The following is a 26247-nucleotide window of genomic DNA, read 5'->3' on the forward strand; positions in this document are numbered from 1 at the left end:
CAATTCTTAGAGCATTATTTTTAATTAAATCTTGAAGTATCCATATTGTATTAATAGGGTTTTTTGTCAGCATAGTCATTAATTTAGGTGTTAATTACCAATTCAAATTTGATGGGAAACATATTAAAAACATGTGGATCAAATTGTAAATAAGTGTGTACCTATCACATGAATAACTCGGATTTAATATGAAAGTTAGGAGGGTTATTTCTTTTTTTCTTGAATATCAAATCCAAGCCGTACATATAATAAGCGCACACACATTTACAATTTGATCCTTGTATTCTAATTATGCTTTGCTCTAGATTTGAGGTAGCATTTAATACTTAAAGATAATTGTTAGGTTGATTGAAGAACCATTTTGATATGGCATTGACGCTTTAAAGACTCAATTAGAATATTTTAAAGTTTGGGGTTAATTTAAAATATAAGAAATAGGTTAAAGATGTATGTATGTATATATAATTCACCGAGTGTGTAATTTTATATACTATAGTGAATGAAAAGATGACACATTGTTGTTAAAAACTTTTGATTATGTTTCATCATCTATTTAATGATGATGTGTATAGACTATAGACTTATGAATCATCCATACATTAAATATAAATTCTTAAAATTTTATATATTAATACATTAATTAGAGATAATAGGACAAGTAGTGACGTTGATGTCTAAAACTGGTAAATATGCTTTTTAATTTTTTTTAAAATTTATAAAATTATAAATTAATATAATGATAAAATTATATTTTGACTCTCTAAAAATTTATGATTTATCTTCGATCTCTCCTAAAATAATTTTTTGATTTAATTACATGAGATAAAGTTTTGATACATATTTGATATTTTAATTATTCTTATTGTATTATATTAGTATATTTGTGTTAAAAGTTATCAAATATATATAATTTATCGATGTTTCTTTGATCCCTTTGCTTTATTTTCTTTTCCTAATTGGTATAAGCCAAAATCCTTTTAATGTGTACGTTGTCTCTAATTATAATACACCACCTTGCTTGAATTTTAAGATTCAATAATTATTATAAAAAAAAAACTCCAAATGATCCATACACTCATAATATCACCGTGATTGCGATTTAAGTCAAAATAAATTTGAATAGAATCCACATACTCATCTTATCATTGGCATTTTCAAAATATTTTTCTTAAAAGCTTAATCTTGACGGGTAAATTAATAATAAGATGAAAAATTACATTATTAGCCACTTAACTATTACCAAGTTTTCATTTTAGTTATTGAAAGTTTGTTGATTTTGCCTATTAGCTATTTGCCCAGTTGCAACTACTAGTCGAAGTAACTACGGGTAAGAAAATATAGATGAACACCAAAAAAAATTTATTGTTGTTCAAGAACTTCCCATGTTTGCAAAGCCTTATCCAGAGAGTAATACACTATAAATAACAAGTTGTGATTAAGTCCAACTCACTCACCAAATTGTAAATGTACTCTTATACTTCGAGCTAAACCACTCTTCCTCTAAATCTTTCCTCCTGAAAACTTAGATGTAAATTGATAAACACAACACACTTTACTTACAATTTTTACACTTAAAAACAAATTGTAATTGAACAATTAATGTGCTTTCAATCTGAAACTTCCAACCTAAAATGTAATATATAAGCAATAGATGGTTTGTTGAGATTCAATCAATTAAAATCACTAATTCCTCTAAGAGAATTGTTAAAAAGGTCTTCAAGCAATTAATGTACTTGTAGAGATCTTCTCAAACTTAATCTCCTTTAGAGATCAAATTTTTATTTAAGGGAACTTTGATTAGATGCAAATAAACACATCAAATTAGACTTGTTCCTTCATTTTCAACTTTATGGTTTAATTTTACTTGAAATAGACTGAAACTCTATTGACTTAAACTTGAAGCCCTAAAAGAGAAGTTGTTTGATCTCTGTCCATTATCGTGGGATTGAAGCTTAACTTCTATAAGTTCCTCTTCTCGGTGAGACTTTCTCATTGAATTTTTGGATTGAGCGTCCGTTACTTTGAACTCTCCAACTAGCTCCTGGAAGAATCCGGTAGACTAATACGTTTAAGTCTCCTATTTTTATATTTTATTCTTTTTTCTCTGATTTTTTTTGTCCATTTGCTTATGTATGTCTTGTTTAGAACTCTTAAAATAGGAAACTTTCTTCTTCTTCTTTTTTGGTATTTATTTTGTATTTTTGTTTACTTTGGTTGTGCTAGTGCTTATATATGGTTGCTAATTCGAGTTAAAGGTGTGTGAATAGCTTGATTGTGGATTTTCTTGAGTTATAGTTTTGGTTGAAGGGTAAATGGTGAATGGGTTAAAAGTGAAGGGTTGTTAAGTTGGTTGAGTTAAAAGTGAGACATCTGGTTGACAATGGCTTTGCTACTTGTTGATACTATTTGGATTATCGAATTAAGGAGTAATGATGCAAAAATTGAGTGACTAAAGTGTAAACTTATAAACTTACTAATAGTTCAATAACCAACTTGTAATTTTTTTAGTCTAGATCTACTCGTCCCCACATTTGACGTCCATTACCAAGTTAGTGAGCTAATGACCAACTTGAAACTTTCGAACAATTTAATACCCGACATGTAACTTTTCAAAATTTAGTGAACAACAAATAACAAATCAAGCAATACAAGGTTTTTTTTTTGTTCAAAACTATGAATTCAAAAATAAAAGTCATTGGTATGATTTAAACTTTTTCGCATCACATTTTCTTATAATTGAAAGTAAAAAATAAGTTGTTTAGAATTGAACCCAAACTCTCGTGCATATATATATAACATAATATATTATAATTTAACTTCACATCAATTAATGGTTATGTTATAATAAATTATAATATTGGAAATAGAATGATCATAAAATGAAAAAAATAAAAACACACAGATCTTACGTGAAAATCCCTTTCGGGAAATAATCATGTACAGAGAAGAAGGAATTCACTAATGTTAAAAAACAAATAATACATGAACTGTTTCGACTACATCTATTTAAGGGTTAAAAAATCTATTTGTAAGACCCAAATTTTGCCCGGGCCCAGACCATAAAACCCAAATAGACCAAGACCAATAAAGAATTAACAGACCATTACAACAAAATTAACCCAAAAACAGACCCAATCCAAATGCCCAATAATGATAAAAACCTTAGAGGCCCGAATGGCCCAAAACTATACTAGTTTTCAGCCAAACAAAAAAACCCTAGCCTCATGCTTTGTAGCTGCCGCCGCTTCACCTCCCCTCACGCATGCACGCCTCTGACCGGTCGCCACTCGCACGCCTCCGCCTTGGCCACCACGCCCCACGCGTCTGACACTCCCACCTACTCCACTGTGCCCACCACCTGCAACAAGTAGACGCAACAACAAAGAAAAAATAATGTAAAAAAACAAAATAGAGATAAAAGCATTGGTAATCGGGTTATAAAAACCCCAAGCACTGCTCATGTATGGGGGGAAGAATCGAATGTAATGGGGGACTTTTGAAAGAGAGAAAAATAAAAAAAAGAAAGGGTTATGAACACAGAGATTAATCAAAGAAACGTTTTCAAAAGGTTTCATTTTTTTCATTTCCTATATTTATCATTTATTTTATGTATTTATTTCGAATCTATATACAAATATATAAAAAGGAAAGATTTTTACCCGTATTTGGCGTTGGTACCCTGGGCATACGCTTCTCTAGTCCGAAAGCCGGCGGATCTCTAGAGATTCGGTTAAAACTTCGACGGATGAAGCCAAAGGTTGAAGAATCTTTATGGTTTTAAGAAGTTTGGAGTTTAGTTTTTGGTTTTTCAAGTCCTAAATCTTGTCTACGTGAAAAGGGGGTTCAACGGGGGAAGTTTTGAACTCTCCAACCACCGCGTACGGTGGCGCCGTCGCCGGTGGTCGGCGGTCAGCATGACGGCCGGTAACCGGAGCCCATGGCCGGACATGGGCTGAAAGAGAAGGGAAGGGTGATTTTTGTTTTTTTTTTTGGAAGGAGGAGTTTTGTAAACTAAGTGATGAACCTACAGATTGAAAAGGAAGGAAATTTTTTTTTTGTTTTAAATCATTCCAAATGACGTCGTTTGGGAGGGTGGGGTCTGTGCACTTTCCCTAAAAGGGAAATTTATGCGTTTAGTCCTCCTCTTTCGCAACCTTGTTCAATTAACCCCATTTTCTATCTTCTTTTGTTTTTTTTAAATTTGGCCCTCAGATCTTGTTTGGTTTTCGTTTTGATCCCTAATTAACTATCCAATATTTATACTTTTATACCCCGAATTGTAATTTGTTTTTGGAAATATCCTAAATCTATTTAATTCATTTATTACCCTTTTTAATGTTTCATTTATATGTTATGTCAAACATTTTATATGTTGTTTATTTACATCTATTCTAACTTATTTTAATGTACTATTTATTCAAATTCTTATTATTTATTTTAACTAACTTTATGTATATATGTCACTTTAATCTATTTTATATGTATTATTTATTTCTTTATTCCTTACCTATTATATATGTATACATATAGTTTATTTCAAGCTTTTTTTATATATTTATAATTCTTTAAAAATCGTTATATATTTATTTCAAATTATTTTATATTTTAAGTTATTGTATATTATGTATTTCGAATAACTCTCTTTATATTACCTTTGAACTATTAACATTATAAAATATATTTATATTGTCTATTTTTAATTCTTTTACGTATTATATATTTTAAACTTCTTATTTATTACTTTTAAATTAAATTGTATATTATTTATTTTAAAATTATTTTATATACCTTATTTTAGACCCATTCTACTTATTCCATATTTTACACTTTTATTTGTATATATATTATCTATTTTAAAATTATTCATATAAATTTTTTTATTTGCTTTGTATAATATAGATTTTAAAATTCTTCTACATTATTTATTGTAAACTCGCTTTATGTATTATTCATTTGAAATTGTTTATCTATTTACTTTAAAATTTATATATATATTATCAAATTTTAAATTATTATATCAATTTTAAATTGTTTATTTACTTGTTATTGTATATAATTGATTTTTTATATATTTACTTTTTGTTATTTTTGCTCGTATTATTTTTACTCGCATTATCGTAATTGTTATTCCGTCACATCAATTTTTACCCGAATTCGAAAAAAGGGAAAATTTTGGAAATAAAAGCAATACTCGATACTTGGGATCTTCGAGAGAATTGAGCCCTAACGTGCTGGGTTCTAATTTTCTGTTGAATCTAAATGCTCGAGAATGCTCTTTAATAAAAAACATAAATAAAAACTCATTATCGGGATTTCAATATGTTGTGTCCTAACGCATTGGATATGACACGTGGTTTTCTCGATATGAGGATTTTTCGAAAGAAAAGGCAATATTCCGTATTTAGAAAATTCGAGAAATCGTGCCCTAACTTATTGAGCTTCGATTTTTCTCGTTGATTCTAAGTAATCGAATATCCTTTTTAAAATTAAAATAAATGAGGTTTAAACAAAAACTAAAGGCAAGCTTACTCTCGAAAATACGATGTGTTGTATCCTAACTTATTGGACGTGACATCTTGTTACTTCGAGATAAGGAAGCATTTTCCATTTTGATTTATTTGAGTAATTTTAAAATAACAATATAAGGAGGGATTGTATTTTAAATTCTTTTTGAGTTTTCAATTTTAGACACTAAGACACTAATTAATCAACTAGGTACCAATTTTGGGCGTATCGAGGGTGCTAATCCTTCCTCGTGCGTAACCGACTCCCGAACTCATTTTTCTGAATTTCGTAGACCAAAATTGTTGTTTTAATAAAATCTAAATCGTTTATTAAAAACAACCGTTTTACGAGGTGACCCGATCACACCTCATCAAAAAAGATTGGTGGCGACTCCCATTTTTCGTTTTATTTTCAAAATCTAAGTCGACCCCGTTTCCATCAAAAAATGGTGTCAACACTATTCTAATTAAAATCAAATAGTAAAAGTATAGTTCTATACGAGCTCAACTTGAGCTTACAACCCTTAGCCTCTCGCCTCTATAGATTCCCTTATTTTATCACTATATTTATTTTTCAATAAATAACGAAATTCGAGTCACACAAACATAAACTCTAATAAATTGAATTAAGTATTAACTTTAATACTTATAATAGTAAGTATCTATATAGTTTTAAGTTATAACTTAAAATTTTTCAAAATAAGAAAAAAAATAAAAGTTTTGGTTTGAGATTGATATGAAATGATTGATGGTAAGTAAATTAGTGGGAATCTTACGTGACGTGAAAACAGCCATATATGTAAAGTTTTAAAACAGAACCTGATAACCATCCTCATTATCTCATCGCCAAAGGTTTCTACACTTTACCATGGAATATATTATTATTTTGACATTTATGACATTAACCCTACCTTCTATGTTTCTTCTTTTTTCTGTTGGCTGTCGAAATACTATTTGCTGCATACTTAGATCCACGTCAAATTAAGCTTTAAATCTGTCTCCCACCTTTGAAAAAACCAAAAAAGTTAGCAGATTTAAGTTATATATACATATTTAGAACATAACAGGTTTTTATGGCTTTATCAGTTCCCAACCAACAGCACAAAATTCTTCTGTCTACTTGAAGAACATCAACATGAAACCATTTTTGTCTTTGTACTTGTAATAACCAATGGCTGAGCATCGAGTTAAAAGCATCTATGTTTTTGTGAGGATTGGGGTATTGTGTTTGTATTCTTCTAGCACTGCCTTTTTCCCCTAGTGCTATCCAAACTTTTGTCTCATTAGCATGCACCAATTTGGAGACTCACAGTTAATATTGTTTTAACCACCGATTGAGTCTTAGTTTGGTTGGTATTAATATTATTGTCAATAATAGTGTAAGAAGACGTAGATTCAAACGCGCTGAACCATTTGAAGTATCAATTCGATAGCTATGGAGTTGTTTCCAAATAAGATTTTATTTCTTTTATACAACTATGACTCAAATCTAAATTATCCTTGAGAAAATTAACACCGAACCGATAAACCACAACTTAATTCTTTTACTGTATTATTTAGTGTTGTCTCTGATTGTCTTAAAAATTTTGTACTGGTTAAAGTAATTTTAAATAATTTGATGTTTTGATTAGAAATTGCTTTAAATTTCTATTTCGAGTGCATAATTATTTTTATATTTATTAAATAATTACATATTTATTTATTTATATAAGACTTAATATTCAATACATCATCAAATAAAAATTCCAATTCTACAGCGTATGTGTCACCCTATGATTACTTATCTAGTTTTCAAACTCTACTTGTAGACTAGTTAAATAATCTTCAAATATGGTAAAACTACGATGAAAGTTTCTATACTATATTATATTTTGCTTGCTTTACTCAAAAAATAAAAAATATTATAGTCATTGTACGTTAAATTAAAGAGTAAACTAGTACTTTCAATTAAAATTTTCATCAATTTCCACTGTTAAGAACAGGTATGGTTACACGTGGTGTGTCATGTGTACTTCATGACAACGTATAAAGACCAGCTTTTAACTGTAAAAATTCATAAAACTTTAAATAGAAGGACAAATTTACTCTTTGACCTAACGTGTAGAAACTAATTTACTTATTTTTTAAATAAACAGGACGAAATGCAATCTGAATCTTAATATGAAGGCATCCATATCCTTTATACCCAGAAAAAACATATTAGAAGGCATATATTAGCACTACCAAAATAGCAATTAAAAACCAATTTTAAAGTAAATATTATATTAATTAATAATTAATTTTGCAGTAAATGCTGGCATTTAAAAACAAAAGAACAAATCTATGAATGAAATTTTATAGTATTTCTTTGGGTTAAATTTATATTTTAAAGAGTGGTTGGGCTACCATTGCCATCATCTTAGCCTCCACAAATTAAAGGCAGTTAATTGGTCCAGTTAAGGCCTACCTCACACCTGGGCTTATTTTGGGCTTCCGGTGATCAACTATAAGTTATTTATGTTAAATATTATACTTCATTTTCACATGTCAACCAAGCCCGTCTAGCTCAGTCGGTAGAGCGCAAGGCTCTTAACCTTGTGGTCGTGGGTTCGAGCCCCACGGTGGGCGATTTCTTTTTTTCTTTTAATGCCATTTTGATTGGAGCATTTTGACGAACATCATATAGACACAGACTATATCTCTGTCTTAGTGTTCACCTTCTTCCACTTCCAACACTTTTTTGCCCATTTAAAAAGCTGTTCCAGTTCAACCCTATTGTCCGCACATTGTCTCTTAATGATTATCCCCCCTTTTTCATTTAAAAAGAGAAGCAAAAACTTACCCATTTCAAAGTTGTGAGCTTTAATGGTTAATGTGGAAAACCACACATGTTCCCACTTCATCTCATTCCACTAATTCCATTGCTGCTTTCTTGCTTCCATCATCAATGGCCCATTTCATATCATTCAACTCAATACCCATATATATATAATGTTTATGAAATTGCAGCTGCACGTTACCCCTTTGTTTTCTTTTTAATTATCCCCCATTCAATCTAGTATTGCAAATATAGTCAATAATTATTAGAGGGAAATAACTTGTAAAGTTGACATTTATATATATATAATGGATAATGCATTTACATTGAATCTGGTACCTGATTCAAAGATGAATTATCTAACCTTTTTTCCAGGAATTTTCTATCACTTACTAAAATGAATACTCACCAATTTTTGTAAAAAGCAAAAACAAAAAGAGACGAGAGTTATAGTTGTGTTAAACCCACTTGCCTAACCTTTTCTTTTCAGTCTATGCTTATCGGTTTCGGTCCTAACTTCAATATATGTATATATATTATATGAATTACTATTTAATATTGAATATTTAATTATCGATAAAGTACTATAATCTTTCTCACCACATCATTTATGATTCTTTTTTAATTATTTAATAATATTTTAATAAATTTTTTATGTTATTAATACATAATTTTAGTAATTTTTTTACCTTAAATCTCAAACCCCAAATCTTAAACTTGAATTTAAGATTTGAGATTTACACTATGTTTGGTTGGATGTATTGGCATAGCCAATACACCCCTAATCGGTGGACCCCACTTATTACGCCTCTAATCCGTTGTTTGGTTCAATGTATTGCTATTACCTCCCGATTTCTAATCCAAGCGTCTTCTGTTCCTTCATTTTGCTTCTGCCGATTTGCTCCAGTTTCTACCGATTTGCTCCCTCTGTTTCTTTTCTTTTCTTTTCTGCCGATTTGCTCCCTCGATTGAAATGTTCATTCTTCTTTTGCTGACACCCACAATGTAACTCCCACTGCTGGTGACTCTTTCGTCCGGTAATTTCTCGATTTCTCTTTTCTTTCTTATTTGGAGTTCACATTTTTAATGAACTATCTGCTGATTATAGATTTTAGATCTCTTTAATTTTCTGATAATTTTAGTGTGGTTTTGTTTTGAATTGTGTGGGATTTGAGAATTGGTAGGATCTAGTGAATTAGAATTGGGTGGCAAAACGAATTTGAGTTGAAACAGTGCTGACAAATTTGAAGTTCATATATGTTGAGTGAAACGAAACAAAAATATCAAACTTTTTGAACCTAAAGGAATGAAAGATCTATTTTTTTTCTCAATCTTGCTGAAATTTCTTTAGTTCAGTGGTCTGCTTAAGTCAATTTTGACTTAGTACTAACTATTAGAGAGGCTAAAAAAAAGGTTATTTTTTAGTACATTCCTAAATTGCTGTCGACATGTATTTAGTATTTGAAAGCTAAGGAACATTGAAGATTTTCCTCTTTCGCCTTTTTTTTGCATCCTGAATTTGTGGCTAAATCTTGAAATAGTTTTGAGAAAATTACATTCCGTAGACCCAAAGAATCTTCTAACTTTAGCTCACACTTGATCCAAGCAATCGTTTTTTAGGTGGAAGATAGAGAGGCAATTGGGGGTTCAGCTTTTGGGGGACAAAGAGCTGTTTGTTGCACCACAGATCTTGCAAAACTCGGTGTCTGTCCAGAAGGAGAAATGATTCATCGCCCTTCCACAAAGAATCCTGGCTGGCCTAAAGTGTTCGGCATCTCATTTAGTGAAGATGATGAGGTTACAACATTGCCATTAAAATCTATACAAATTACTAAAACCGGGATGTATAACTTGTACTTCATTCACTGTGATTTAAATCTTAAAGATTTGATTGTTGAAGGGAAAACTGTATGGAAAAACCCTACTGGCTATCTGTCTGGTAGAATGGCACCTCTGATGAACTTCTATGGCTTCATGTCCCTCGTTTTTGTGATCCTCGGAATCTTTTGGTTCATGCAATATGCAAGATTTTGGAGAGAATTTCTTCCTTTGCAAAATTTTATAACATTAGTGATAACCCTTGGCATGCTTGAGATGGCTCTTTGGTATTTTGATTACGCTGAGTTCAATGGGAGTGGAACCAGGCTTATTGGAATCACCATGTGGGCAGTCGCCTTTGATACTATTAAACGTACAATTGCACGGATTATTATTTTGATGGTTTCCATGGGTTATGGTGTTGTGAGACCTACTCTTGGTGGCCTTACTTCAAAGGTAACCATGCTTGGAGCAACCTTCTTTCTGGCATCTGAAATTCTTGAGCTAGTAGAAAATGTTGGTGCTGTGAGTGATCTTTCTGGAAAGGCAAGACTATTTTTGGTTCTTCCGGTTGCAATCTTAGATGCCTTCTTCATTCTTTGGATATTTACTTCTCTCTCTTCAACTTTAAATAAACTTCAGGTATTTTTTTCTTTCTTCAACTTCATCGGCAGATCAAGTTAATAACAATATATGAAATTTTCTCACTAATGGATGCAACAGACTAAAAGGATGGTGGCAAAGCTGGATATATACAGGAAGTTCACAAATGCATTGGCAGTAGCAGTTATTGTCTCTATCGGTTGGATTTGCTACGAGGTAAATCAAGTCTATTACCTTTGATGCTTTCTTTAGGCTGCTTTATCAATAGACTTCAGCATATAATGTAGAAGAAAGCAAAGGACATGCTTGCAATTTAAGTGTAGTCTGGTATCTTTATGATGGGAAGTATAGGGTAGAGTAATCAAAAACTGCAACATATAGTGTGATGAAAATATAGCATTTTAGAAATAGCATCATTATCAAAAACCTGCTGCACCTTACAACTGCGAAACTCTGCCTTTTCAGATTTACTTCAAGGCAAATGATGTTTACAACGAGCAGTGGTAGAATGCTTGGATCATCCCAGCCTTCTGGCAAATCTTATCTTTCTCTCTGCTATGTGTCATCTGTGTTCTTTGGGCTCCTTCTCAGAATTCTACGCGGTAAATATCTAACTTATTGAGCCCTAAGCTTCTCTTTCTGCCTTTCCTTTTCTACTACGGTTGTTTATGAACTGTTTTATGGACATTCAAAATGAAAGAAGAAAAAACTTCATACTCACACCCTCAATTGTTTAAGATATTTCCTGATCGTTAATAAAGATAAAACTCGGCAACTTGAGATGTCTGTGTAGGCTTGATTACTTGTTTAATTTGTAGCTAGTTCCTCTGTGTTACGGAATTTAAAGATGTATGGCTGTTTTATATTGTGGTTGATTTTCCCGCATATTTTAGTTTCAGTGTTGATCTTTGAGAATTTTATTTCAATGTCTTTGCAGTTTCTTATAGTTCACCGTTTTGTTATTCCGATCTTAATAGGTATGCTTACTCTGGTGAAGCAAATGAAGATTTTGACAAAGATGATACTAATTTGACACTTATAAAACCCTCTCCAACACCTTCAAAAGATTTTAGAACTGTACCGGAAACTAGAACGGCGCAGGGCAGCAATGGAGCATCCTCTAATGATGATACATTGTAGCTGTGTGTTTTTTTTCTTCCTTTTTATGTGAAACTGAGTGGGATACTTAGTATTGCAGGTGATAATGGAAGCAGGAATGTGCTGGATGTTTTTTTCTTAAGGAAGGCTGTAGCCGAAGCATTGAATGAGAGAATCGAGTCCACAATTGGGGAATTTTTGAGTGTTGTTGGAAGGTTGCAGGCTGAGCAACAAAAGCAAGTGCATGATTTCCAGGTAACTAGATTTTGTTCTTGAATCTAATCCTTGATAAATTCATGATTCATGTCATGGCCCTTTCTTTTTTTTGGGGGGGGGGGGGAGGGGGTGTTCACTTTTGCTGGGTTTATTTCATAGCTCTTGGAATAGCTTATTTGGTAATGCACAAACGCCACCAGTGGAGAGTTTTATGAATTTGAAATTTGGCTTTAATACACTTCTGTTCTGCTTGGCCATTACGTGTGTTTCTGAATCCTAATGTTATGGTGCCCAAAGTGATTGGTTCTATTGCTTACAAACCAAACCTTACTGGAAAAATAACAATAATTTGAAGGTATTTAAATGGGAGGAGCTAAAGGTTTTCTTTTCTTTTCTTGACATCTGTTCTTGGGAGCCTTACGAAATTGCAGTCATCATTTGTTTTAAATGCCTTCTTTTGATGCTGGTATTATTTTTGCTTCATTTACAATAGGAAGAGTTAATGTAAGAGACCCCTTTTCTTTCTTTTGAGGAAAATTATGGCGTTCAGGTTTTCAAATATACTGTATCAATGGCATTTCCAGTAACCAACCCTCTCCCTTAACCTCATCATGAACTGCATGGCCATAGTTTCACACCAACTTAAATTCTAGCAAGTTGTATTATCTGAATTCCACTTCTAGTTAGTTATTGGAGGCTCAAGCTAGAATTCAACTTTACTTCTACTACAGCATTTTTGAAACTGACCTGTGTCGGTTTACATAGGGATGTACCATTATTTTCTGAGTAAATGCAATAACAAATTGGCCATCAGGATCTTTTCTTCTTTTGTTGGAATTGAAATCGTTCATCTGCAAATTTGCTGCATTTTACTACTCCATTTTGATGATTTATTAAAATATGACATCCCCTTTAATTCATGCACATAGGAAAAGGTATTGGAAAGAGCAAAAAGAGCCAAAGAGCAAGCGGCACGCGAGGCATTGGAGGCACAAAGGCTGATTCCAAAGTCTACTTCCCTAAGTACATCTATGGGCACAAAGGCTGATACCAATTCTTGTATTAAAAAGGAAATTCATGGACAAAATGTTGTTATAAAAAGGAGCAATATATAATTTGGTACTTGTGTTTTTTCTTTTTTTAATCTATTATTTGTATTTGATAAATATTTTGATACTTAAAGATAATGGTGTACCAATTCTTCGTTATAATTTAAAAAGGACATCAAACTTTAGTACCAATTCTTGTATTAATATCAATTATGATAAAAATATAACGATTTTGATACTTTCAAAGATCTCGTTCAAATTTAATCATTATTAAAATAAATTGTGCTAACTTTAAGCTGAAATAAAAATTTTATTTATGTTATTTAAGGTATATTAAAATATAATTAAAATCATTATTTATTATTTAATATTTTTAATTGAAATATAATTAAAATCATTTTGATTATATAATATTAATATAAAACTATACATTTAAATTGAAAATATAAATAAAACATGGCATAACAATTAAAATTTTTTTCTTACCATTAAATATCAATGTTCAAACTTTTTGATGTTGTAAAACTTTTGAACATATGGATTATGATGTACAATTTCATTTTCATCTAACTTTTTCTTAGTATAAGTTAATTATGTTTATGCAGAATATAATTTTAAAGTTATATATTTAATAATTATTATGTTAATTTATATTTTACAGTATCATATATTATGATTTCAGTAAATTAATATAAGAATATTAATTATTAAGAATTTTATTAAATTATATATTTTAATTAAAATATATTTAATAATAATTATGTTAATTTATATTTTACAGTATCATATATTATGATTTCAGTAAATTAATATAAGAATATTAATTATTAAGAATTTTATTAAATTATATATTTTAATTAAAATATATTTAATAATAATTATGTTAATTTATATTTTACAGTATCATATATTATGATTTCAGTAAATTAATATAAGAATATTAATTATTAAGAATTTTATTAAATTATATATTTTAATTAAAATATATTTAATAATAATTATGTTTAAATATGATTAAATTATTTATTATTGATAATAATAATCTTATTATAATTTAAATAACAATAACAATAATCATTTACCAAAACAAATTTATGCTAAGGGTATTCTAGTCATTTTAGTTTTTTCCATTATGCTATTACACCTCTATTCCATTCAACCAAACACAAGATTACTATTACGCCTCTATTCCATTACATTCAACCAAACAGTTGATTTGCTATTACACCTCTAATCCAATACACCTCTAATCCAATACATCTCTAATCCAATACACATCTAATCCAATACAGCGAACCAAACGCACCCTTAGAGTTTAGGTTTGAGTTCGGAGTTCAAGATAAAAAAATTATCAAAATTATGTATTAATGACATGAAAAAAATTATTAAAATGTCATTAAATAATTAGAAATAAACCATAGAGTGAAAAGGGTTTTGGAATTTTTTTTTCTAAAAAACTAAAATTTTGAGATTTTGAATGTAGGTTTAAATTTCACTATATATTAATATTTTATGTGAATATTTTAAATTTATTGTGATTTAAATTATTTACGATGATATCATATTTAGTTGTAAATGATTTGGCCACCAACTTAGAATGCCGAGGTGGTGTGGAAGTCCAAGTCAAACCGTACGGTCAAATATGCAAATACAAAGAAGTTAGATATAAGATATCACAGCTTCTTGGCTTTGCGATTGACATTTGACTGTTGAAGCTTGAATTTTCTTCTCCTCATATAGTTTTTTGGCCCTTTTAACTTAGTAATTAGTTCACTTTAGTACTTGAATTTGAAAATTAGATCTATTTTAGTCTCTAAATTTGAATCCTATCAAAGATTTGATGATGTGATTAGTGTTTTTAAAACAAGAGCGAATTGATTGCTTGGACCAATTGAACTAAGAATTGATCAGTATACCAATAAAAATAAAAAATTGAGACAAAAATCAATAGTTGAACCGGTTTAATAAAATTTTCATTTTTCTTATTCAGTATGATTTTTTAATTATTTATTTAGTTATTGTTGGTCTGATAGATAAATTGATCAAACCGATTGAATCGAGAATTAATAGTCCAATCGGTACAACCACTAATCTAATTATTAGAATATTAATTGTGACACTTTAAAATTGTACCACGTCATCACCCGAAAATTTACATGAACTTTTTCATTTTTCAAACGATGATGTCACTTAATTTCAAAAATTTATATTATTCAACTTTAGAAATCTAAAATACAAATATTATGATAAAGTTAAATATCAAATTAGGACAAAAAAATTATCCTTATTTTCTATTTGGAAAACTAACAATTAATTCGGTGGAATTTTAATAATAATAATTAAAAGTTATTATGTGTTTATATGTAATCACTAATAGTAATAATTATAAATTTACGTTGTTTATCAAATCATTCCAAAATAGATGAAAAAATTAATATTTGTTGACTTTATTATCATGACATACACATAGACTGACACCTCGGTAAAGCTAATAGACATTAATTTTCTATTCATTTTAAGGTGATTTGACAAACAAATGTAGGTTTAGAAGCTAAAGAGGCGAAAAATTAAATGGGGAGCTAAAATGATTTTTTTTTAAGTTAGAGGGTTAAATAAGTCATTATGCCTAGATTTAACTGGTGTTAAAATGACACTTTCAACATGTTATATATGTTGAGGGGAGGTTAATTTCTTTTAGGGTGAAGTTTCATTTGTCGAGAGCAACAAATCCCATAACAAGTCAGTATTGTCTTAAACTAGAGTTTTGTCGCCTTACTTTGTAGAGAACCCTGAATGCTTGCGGTAGGATTCAACAGAACGAGACTATCTCATTAGGATGGCCAATGCTTAGCGCACAACCACCTTCCAAAGGGGCATAAACATCGAACTTGGTAAAATTTGAACTCATACCTCTAAATGGTATGAACAGACAATTATACCAACACCCTATTATATTATTGAAGTGAGATTCCCACAAAATCAAGACACAAAACTCTAATTGGAAATAATAATCAACTCCAACACATAATTCAATCCATAGTTGGCATGAATTTCAACAGTAACCCATGACTGTTCCACGCGGTTTTCCATGTTTTTATAGTTCCATTACCTTTCAGTTCAGACTATCGACAATGTCTAGTTGACTTCATCATTATTTTTATTTATTTATGTTTCATTTTGTCAACCACAAGTGCATGCATGTCTTAACATTTAATTCAATTTAATTCATTCATAATTCATAATTTAAAATTTTGAATTTTATTTTCTACATATTTTTAGTTAAATCCCACCCATCTAGAGTTAGACAAAGTCTAAGATCTAGAAGTAAACTTTTTTTGCACTTAAATTAAGGCTAAAAGTAAGCATCTATTGTACTATGTTCACCTTTTTTTAATTTCAATCTCGCTAAGAGGAACATTCACTTGTGGGCAACAACAAAAAAAGAGCATTAAAAGAGTATATGGGCTCACGAAACTCAATGAAAAAAATTGGAATGAGTGCAAATGACAAATGCAGTGTCATATTACTTAGCTAAAACAATACTTAGAGCTTAATTATCTCCCTATATACATAGGATTAAGCACTACTTTTTTGAGTTTTGGAAGGTATCTTCAAAGACAAAATCAAATTTCCAACGTAAATTAATCTTGTAGTTTGTGGAAGAAGGTTCCTTGAAAGTTACATTAACTTTATCAACATTTACATGTAAGCTAGCTACAAAAATGGTGATAATTTTTTTTTATTCAAGCCCATGCATACACTTTGAAGGAAATGAAAACAAAATTTGTTGAAAGAGATGGCTACAGATTAGTAGGGTTCCCAACCCTCTTAAATAAATAAATTTAACTTTTTATTTTTTAAATTTTATAAAATTTTAAATTAGCATGTGGTAGATTCTCGAAATTTTCTAAAAAATTTTCTAACCTCGCTATTATTACCAACCCAAATATGAATTATGAAACAGATAAAAAAGGATAGAAAGAAAGAAAAAAACCATACACATGCATTGTATTTAAAGATTGATGAATGTGTCATACATTAATTTGCTATATTTGTCAAGTGTTTGTGATTGAGGGAAAACTACAAGATTAAAAGTAAACTTTATTGCATAGTATATGGGTTTTCATGGGCGGTTGCTTCATATTATTCCATATTCCTATTACATGTCCGTATGAAACATATGATCAATTAAAAAGAGAATAAAAAATTTTTTTAATAAATTTTGAGAAGTTAAAGTGTAATTTTACCATTAAATTAAATTAAATTAACTTGTGATTTCATAAAATTTAATGAGACTATAAACTAATTTATCATTTTTTAGAGGGCCAAAATCATTGCCTATCTCTGTTTTCGCCTTTAAAGCTATCGATGCCAACATGTCAAGGTTTATTTAAAACAAAGGTTAAAGTTCTTTAACACTTTTGATATTTAGATGACACAAATTTAAATTGCTAAAAATATTATGAAAGTTCTTATATTAAAAATTATATTGCATTTTTCCCCTCAACTAAAAAAAGATAGTAAATTAACCCTTATACGTTAAATTAAATAGTAAATTGGTCATTATGTTAAAAATTATACATTTCTATTAAAACTCGATCCTTGTATATTAGAATAAAGTATACTTGGCACACTACATGTAACTGTTCAGTTATTACGTAAATTTTTAATAGTATAAATGAATAAAATTTTTAATAAAAAATTAATTTATTTTTAATCTAATATATAAAAAATAAAAAATACAATGTAACCACTAATACAAAATCTTTCATAAGACTCTTACCGATTTAAGTCGTGTTATTATATTGCAATGAAAGGGGAAAAAAAAAAAGAAAAGGATGACTACATCGAAGAAATCATAGGCATAGCTAGCTTTATGTTGCTATACGCGTAAAATGAATTGCACACACCCAAATAGCGACACATGGAAGACAGCAAAACAAGGGAAAGCACCACCACCCCTCGGACTTTTCCCATATGGCTATTAGCTTAGATACAGCACACAGCCCCTTCATAGTTCACACATCCTGTACACTAATAGTGGCATATGACAAACAAGAAAAAGGATATCAAACAAAGATATCAAAGGGGAATCGAATCAACTCTTTAATCTTCATCAAATACAACTAATATTATATGAATAAAATATAGGGCTTGGCAATCGCATGGTAATTATAAAAAATTAGCAAAGAAGAAGTTTCTCTACATTAATTGATCGACTTAATCAAATTAAAAATTAATTAATATATCAATTCAAATAAAAAATTAAATTGAAACTAAAAAAAGAATTAAATCGAATTCTTCAATTGAATCGATTGAATAAAAAATTAAAAATTAATAAACTGACTGTTCCAAAAATCATGATCTCTCCTCCTATAATTGTAATTAATTTTTGCCTAAACAAAACCCCTTATAAAGAAAATCCCCCCACTTCTCCATCTCATTCATGCCTATCTTCTTATCCACACCAAACATCACCCTCCACCTCAAAACTTCTTATACACTATAATTAAGATCCCATTTTATTAATTTATTAGGTTACGAAAATTATTTTCATAAATTATTAAAAGATCAAAATATAATTTTATCATTATATTAACACCTAATTTTATAAAATTATAAATTTATCATTTTTAAGAAGTCGAAGTCACTCCCTACTTCTATACCTTCATTACTGCATCTTTATTTGCTTTTGAATCGTGTAAAATTAAATTAGATTAATTTTAGATTCATTTGAGTTTAAGTTAATTTAAATTACATTTAATTTAAGTTTAGATTATTCGTGTTTAAATTTTGAGTTCTTCGAATTACATCACTATAAATTAAGGAGATGAAATTTGATTGGAGTTAATCGGATTGAATGCTTCTCTCTCGAACATAACAATAAAAGAAGCCATAAAAGAGGACATGAACGTGATCCTTATGGTGTCACAACACCACCACCTGTTAAGAAACCACCCATCCCATTCATGCACCAAAAATGAAGCTTCAACCGCCGTCTTTGCCACCCACCACTAACTTGAGACTAAAGCTATCGAACTTATACAACAGTGAATATGTTGTAAATAATAATTAATGGAATTAAATAAATTTAATTGAATTGAGCCGACTAATTAATTAATTAAAAAAAACAGTAGACTGAAGAATTGTTCAAAGCTCCATGTACAGGAAAAAATCGTCTCACCAAAAAAAAAAACAACAGAAATTCATGGAATTGTTATCTAAAACTAAAAAGAGGGTTTTAAATTGTTTAGTTGACTTCGATTTTGGGTGGTATCGATAAACATGGCTTCTTAGCAGGGTGTGGGCTTTGCACTTCATCATCACCGGCGGCAGAAACAAAGAAATTAGCTGGCGAGAATTCCGGTAAAGCCGGCATGTTGAGGTCGAAATCCCGGTTACTGATATGGGTATTGGTGTTTGTGTTGGTTGACCCCACTCCTTCAGATACCGTCACGCTGCTAGCGGTGGCAGTGGCGCCGGCGTTATTATTACCCGCTCCACCTTCGTAGTGGCATCTTTTATGGCCTCCCAAGGCCTGACCCGTAGGGAAGCTTTTATGGCAGATGGAACACTCATGTGACTTCCCGCCGGATGATGTAACAACCCCACCGGCTGTTCCGGTCGCCGATGTCATCTGATCGTCGTTCCCACCGGAAAGCTTACGGTGGCTGGCTTTATGTCCACCCAAAGCCTGGTAAGAGTTAAACGCCTTGTTACAGATACTGCACTTGTAACTCGGTTTCTGCTCCTCCGTCGAGGTGGGTTCCGGCATGGTGGTTGGAGATGGAAATCGTTGGCCACCGCCACGTGCTAGCATGATAAGACACAGAGCTAAATATTCTTCCTCGGCGGTAACATGGTCGAGATGACGTGGTCGTTTTGAACGCTTACGCTTGGTAAAGGATTCAAGGCAGTGTAAATTAGTATCATCGAAGCGGAAAGGAGCGGTGGCTGAGGTTGGAGAGTTAATAGCTTCTAAAGCCATAATCAAACAATAGAGAAAAGTAGAAGTTTTTGAAGCTTTGGGGACTAAATTGTGAGCTAAAAAAGAGTGACTGAGGGTTTATAAAGGGGGAATTGTGTAGGCGAAAGGAAATTGCGTGACAAGTGGTGAGAAAGTTAAGCTAAAGTCGAAGATATTGTTAAGAGTTTATTTGGGCATTGTGATGAGAGTGAAAGAAGCAATATAATAGGGGAGATGGAGGAGCACGTTTAATCGAGTTTTTCTTTTTCTATATATTTTGGTACTTGAATTTAGTACTTACAGTTAGAGGTATTCATGTGTCGGATTGGGTTCGGTTTGAGGTTAAGCATTATATTAATATACTTTACGTTTGCTCAAGCTAGACTCAAACTGAAATATGAACCTAAAATTTTGTCTAAGTCCGTCCATATTTGTAAATGACTAACACAAGCCCATTTTAAGCTCACCCATAATTTTTTTAATTTTTTTATATTATTTTAAATTTAATATTTAATAATATTATATATTACTATAGATTGCATTTTTATGTGTTATAAATTATAATATATATAAATAACATAGTATAATATACTATTAACATAGAAAATAGGTCTAGTTGGGTTGAGCTTGGGCCTTGAATGGTTAAACTTGAGCTCGACTCATGTTTTAAAGAGGCCTGTTTTTTTACCCAAGCCCGTTTTTGGGCCCAATATTTTGCCCAAACCTTCTCAAATTTTGAGCGAGCCTTTGGGCTTCAGTAGATTGCCCAGCCCATGAACGTGTTTACTTACAGTAAATAACTTATTTAAACCAATTTGAAATATGAAGTCAAGTTCAAGTACTAATTTAAACCAAAAAGTCATATTCGTGTATCTAATTGGACAAAAATAAGTTTAGGTACCTGATTAGACCAAAAAACTTTAAGTACTAAATTGAACTGTGAAACCAAGTTTAAGTACCAAAATATACATTTACCCTTTTCTTTTTCTTTCTGGCTAAGAGAAGATTCCTTTAAATAGTGGGTCAAAGAAAAACCTCAAAATTGAATCTGGGAAAATAGCAAGCAAGTGACAGAAGGAATTAGTAGACTACGTGGGTCCTTACATTTCAAGCGAGTATGAGTTGTTTTTTTTTTTCTTTTCTTCTCTTGAAAAGACTTGGAAATGAAGATACCTTACAAGTCAAAATACTAACACCGCTCACCTTTCAAAATCTTAAAACGATGCCGTTTTAAATTATCCACCTAATTTGAATATAAAAATTAATTTAAATTTAAAATATTTTGAATCCAAATAAGTAATATGAAATGAATTGAATTTAATTTTAAAAAATTTAAGATAATACAAACCCGAACTTAAAATAATCGAAAATTTTTAAAATCTAAATTAGTTTTGGTTGAAAACTAACGTCACATGCATAATGCCATAGTGAAGACCCACCCAAAGGCTATACCCCATAATGCATTCATTTCACCAAGTAGAATCGACGCAAAATCGGGGGGGAGGGGGGGGCGATAGTACTTTGGAACCAAGCGCTGATCATTAGTTGCCAGATCATACGGGGCGTAATGGGGGGCGGTGAAACCTCATGCAATGTACGTTCACAAGAAACTTTCACTAACAATTTATTTTTATTAAATTCTGCTATTAGTCCCTCTATTTTACGAAATGTTTAAGTTAAGTTTTATTATTTTCAAAATCTGTTGAGACAAACATATTATTGTATAGGTGAATATGCTAAAAGGTCCTTCTAGTATAGGGACCTGATTCAATTAGTCCTTCTACTATTAAATGGATCAATTTAGCCATTATACTATTAAAAAGAATCAAATAATGTCAAATTAGAATAGAGTTAACTTTATTGTTTAAAAAATATCATTTACTGTTTAACAAAATTAATATTTTTAAAGTTTTTATAATTCCGTAAATGAAATCTTCTGTTTAGAAATTGAACTACAAATTCAAGACGTTTTTTATATAGTCAATGTTAATTCTGTTACAATTTGAACTTATTTGATTCTTTTGAATAGTATAGGGACTAAATTGGTCCATTTAATGATAGAGGGATCTCCCAAGTACTTTAACCTTCTCATATGCCTAATGACATTTCAACTTGCTATTTCCATATATGGACTATCATTTTGCATCAAGATTGAAATCTCAAAATTTTAAAAGTATAGAGATTTAGAATGATACAATTAGAGAATATAGACTAAATCTATACTTGTATATATAGTACAATACTAGTAATTGAATTTAATTAAACGGATTTAACTACTATTGATCAAATTACATTTTGACCATACGAATTACAAGATTAAAATTGACCAATTCAAAAAGCACTAGAACTAAATTCAAAACTTTCACAAAGTATAGAGACTAATAATAGAATTTAACCCTTTTTTGTTGTTGTATTCAAAGGGATTTGATTTGATTTCCTCACTTTCCGCACCTTCCGACAGGAAAATCGGCATTGGCCGATGAATATGATTCCAATGAATCAAGTCTTAATTTATTACTGTCTTAATTATTACCTTTACAGCAAATCTTAGCTTAATACTTCGTGTGAACAAAAATCAAGTCTTTATAATTAATTTAATCATAAAAAATTACATTTAAAAAATTGTGTTTGTTACAAATAAGAGTAAACTATAAAAATGGTCACTTTTGTTTTACTTAGATTACATTTTAGTCACTTATGTTAGAAATGTTACGTTTTAGTCACTTACGTTATCGTTTTGTTACGAAGCGGTCACTCTATCGTTAAAATCCGTTACCTTCCTAATGGCAGTCTTATGTGGCATTTCAGATGGGTTTTAAATGCCAACTTGAATGTCCAAGTGCTAGGATGAAAGTAGATTTTTAATTAAATAAATTTAATTTGGACTACCACGTAAGATATTCAAGTTGGCATTTAAAAACCTTTTAGACCGCCACATAGGACCACTGATAGGGAGCTAACGGAGCTTAACAGTAGGGTGACCACTTCGTAACAAAACGATAACGTAAGTGACTAAAATGTAATATTTTAAATATAAATGATTAAAATATAATCTGAGACAAACAAAAATGACTTTCTTTATAGTTTACCCTTACAAATAATTAGTTATAAATACTATAGACTTATGATTCACATGAGGCTGAAAACTCGACAACTTGTGTTGTGTTCACATGTTAGTTAAGGGTTTGGTTTGGCAGTTTAGTTCTATCTGTATTGATTTAACACGTGGGAATTTATGACAGTTTTAGATTTTTTTTTCTGTGTTGGGAATTGAAAGTCGTGGAATATGATATTCTTAAAAACAACGTTAAAAAAATGTAAAAAAGAAAAAAAATTAAATAGATGAACCAACTGACCAAACTGGTTCTTTGTATTAAGACAAGTTTAAATTCGTTGCAACTGATTATGTTGGTTCTCTAGAAAGCTGTAGGAAGTTACGCGAAACATCGGGATAAACACTGCAACACCCACGCCCCGATTAATAGAATCAATATCGTGTTCTGAATCGATACCCTCATCAATTTTCGATTAGACTAGTTGAATAAATTTCTTTTCAAAAATTATGATAATTATGAATATGTTGATTTTAATTTGAATTGCAAATATGTTTTAATTAAAATACGTGAATCTTCGAATCTTATTATTAACTAGTTAGTTTTATGATTTGTATTTTTTTAATTCGTAATTTATATTATAATAATTTGATTATGCACCAAATGATTCCTCGAACATGTTTTTATATTTATAATTGTAAAAAAGAAACATTCTAATTAATTTAAGTCAAACTAAATTAATTTAATTTAATTAGAAAATGACGACAAAAATCCAAAAAAACCTGATTAACTAGCCTAAATGACCTAAACTAATGAAATAACCTAAATACAAAATGACCCTTACAAAAATTAAAATTCTAATTAACTTGATTCAAAATCAAACTCTATCCATCTAATTGACAAATTTAAGTAGGGTTTTGTGAGGTGTCGAATAGACAGCGACGTCACGATGAGAAGCTTCTTAACGTTGCGACGACAAATGACACTGTGATGACGTGAATGAGGACGTTGCGACTTGGCGGCGTGTTCCCTACATAAATCTGGTTTCTTCTCTTAGTTAAAACCTCTAGTCTTGGCTTATTTAAAGGGATCTCATACCCTTGTTTTGAGTGGGCAATTAAGAAGTCAATTAAAGATGCAGTACTATAAGGTTTTTCTTTTGGGGGCGACAATATATAGTCGCAGGTGAATTTTGGTGAGAGTTTTCGTGGTAGTTACGGAAAGCATTTTGTTCTCGAGTTAGGGTTTTATTTTTCGGGGTTTGAATTTGTACATTTAGTGTATATAGATTTTCTCCATATTGTACTCTCGTTTGTTTACTCATTTTGTGAAAAGTCGAAACCTCCTTTGTTCGTGATTTTTATCCTCTTCAGAGGAGTTTTTCATGTAAAATTTGTGTTTGATCTTTTCTATCTTTTTTATTTCGTTGTTCATATGAGTTGATCCCCAACTAGTTTAAACTACTAATTAAAAAAAAGTTAGATCACTAAAATCCATGAATCAGAGACCAATGTAAGTGCAAGTAGGAGCTTTTAGCTCATTAATTAAATGAAAATTTCTCCTAATGTAAAATCCGCCTTGCTATGAATTTTAAATTAAAAAACTAAAGAAAAAAATGTTTAAGACGGTTGAACAAAAATGACCCATGCATAAAAAAACATTTAATTTAATCCAAACTAAAAAAAATAAGATAAGCATGAAATAATACATAAGAATGGCAACATTATAGTTCAAACAGGGGCAGGCAAAACCGCCTTTTAAGTCATCACTTACCTAATCAAGCACTGTTCTGTTTTGGTTCTTTTTTATAGTTCAGTTTCAGCTCACCTATCGAAAATCTGGGTACAAAAACAAAGGCAAACATGGGTTTCTCGTTTTCTGAAATTTTATCCAATCGATGAAGAATCATTGAACTTATCACATATATATTTTTTCAAAGACACAGTTCGTTACGAAAACGAAAGACATGTGGGTTTTTTTATTTTTATTTTTCCTTTTTATGGTGCAAAACTTGTTTATGTCGGAAAACAAAACACTACACGAAAGCAAATAACTATAGCAATGTTGGTCTCTTCTGGAAATTTTGGCTTATTGTCAAAGGAACCCTTTGACATTTTCTAGAATTATGGGACTACGCAAATTATGGGTTTTTTTTTTTTGTGTGTTTTAGTTCAATAGAAGTGGGTCAATCATAAATGCATTTGGTCGTGTCATGGATGACATACAATAAAATTTGATCCATTTTATCTTAGTTAATTGTATATGTCATAAGTCACCTTACTCTTTCTTCAAAAGGTATATTAGTTTCATTGGGTTTGATTTGAAGTAACAAATGATCTATCTTGCTTGCCCCAAATGTTGAGTTGCTTCGTGTGAAATCGAGCAATTAAGATTGGTCTTAAAGGTCTCTTTGGATGGACAGATACAACGTGCAATTTGATATTCTTATTCTTTTTGGTAAAAGTATCATAGATGTTCCTATAGTAGGAATCAAATTTTATTTTCCCCTCTTTACTATAATATGGGCAAATTAGTATTTATACGTTAGATTAGATAGTAAGCTGATCATTTCTATTAAAAAACCTCATCCATTTCTATAGTTAAAAACTAACGTGATTCACAAAATAACTAGACAGTTATGCAACGTGTACTTCATGCCAGAGTTTAAGAATAGAAATTGATGAAACTTTTTATAGAATGACTAATTTACTCTTTGAGCTAAAGTACAAGGACTAATTTGCCTATATTTTTGAGTCGAGGGGACAAAATACACCATCCAATATAAAGGCCTCCATGGTATTTTTACTTCTTTTTTCTTTTCAAAAGCTGAAGAGTTTACAAACTAATCCTTTTCGAGTTTATAGCCACCCCTTCTACTAATGTCATCTCCAAAATCAAACCTAATTTCTCCAAGTACTATATGTCCGAACACGACACCCTAAAACCCATAACAATTTACTATTTTAATAGTATAATTTAAAAACAAATGAGCATAATTAATACATATATACATTATACAAACTCTGACAAGTGCATTTGGACAAAGCCCAACCCAAGTATTTAGTTGGTCCAGCTTTATTTTGTTATTTATACTCACTTGTGAAAAAAAGCCCACCTAATAACTTGCCAGATTATTATAAGA

At 30.5% G+C, this 26247-nt stretch overlaps 1 protein-coding gene, 1 non-coding gene and 1 pseudogene across 2 annotated transcripts; 2 read left to right on the top strand and 1 right to left on the bottom strand.

Annotated features, from left to right (window-relative positions):
• Positions 1–6675: 6675 nt before the first annotated feature.
• Positions 6676–13277, top strand: LOC107902552 (transmembrane protein 87A-like; annotated as a pseudogene).
• Positions 8039–8111, top strand: TRNAK-CUU (transfer RNA lysine (anticodon CUU)). Its single transcript has one exon. It is a non-coding gene; the product is annotated as a tRNA-Lys (tRNA).
• A 5925-nt stretch (positions 13278–19202) lies between the features above and the next one.
• Positions 19203–20242, bottom strand: LOC107930582 (zinc finger protein ZAT10). The gene has a single exon (XM_016862248.2). It carries the CDS (start codon positions 20071–20073, stop codon positions 19336–19338), a length of 738 nt encoding a protein of 245 aa, XP_016717737.1. The 5' UTR covers positions 20074–20242; the 3' UTR covers positions 19203–19335.
• Between the last annotated feature and the right edge of the window lie 6005 nt (positions 20243–26247).

This window comes from Gossypium hirsutum, chromosome A06, assembly GCF_007990345.1.
Source record: "Gossypium hirsutum isolate 1008001.06 chromosome A06, Gossypium_hirsutum_v2.1, whole genome shotgun sequence".
Lineage (NCBI taxonomy): Eukaryota > Viridiplantae > Streptophyta > Magnoliopsida > Malvales > Malvaceae > Gossypium > Gossypium hirsutum.

Coding starts and splice junctions, on each gene's coding strand:
- LOC107930582 (XM_016862248.2), bottom strand. CDS start 20,073: ATGGCTTTAGAAGCTATTAACTCTCCAACCTCAGCCACCGCTCCTTTC.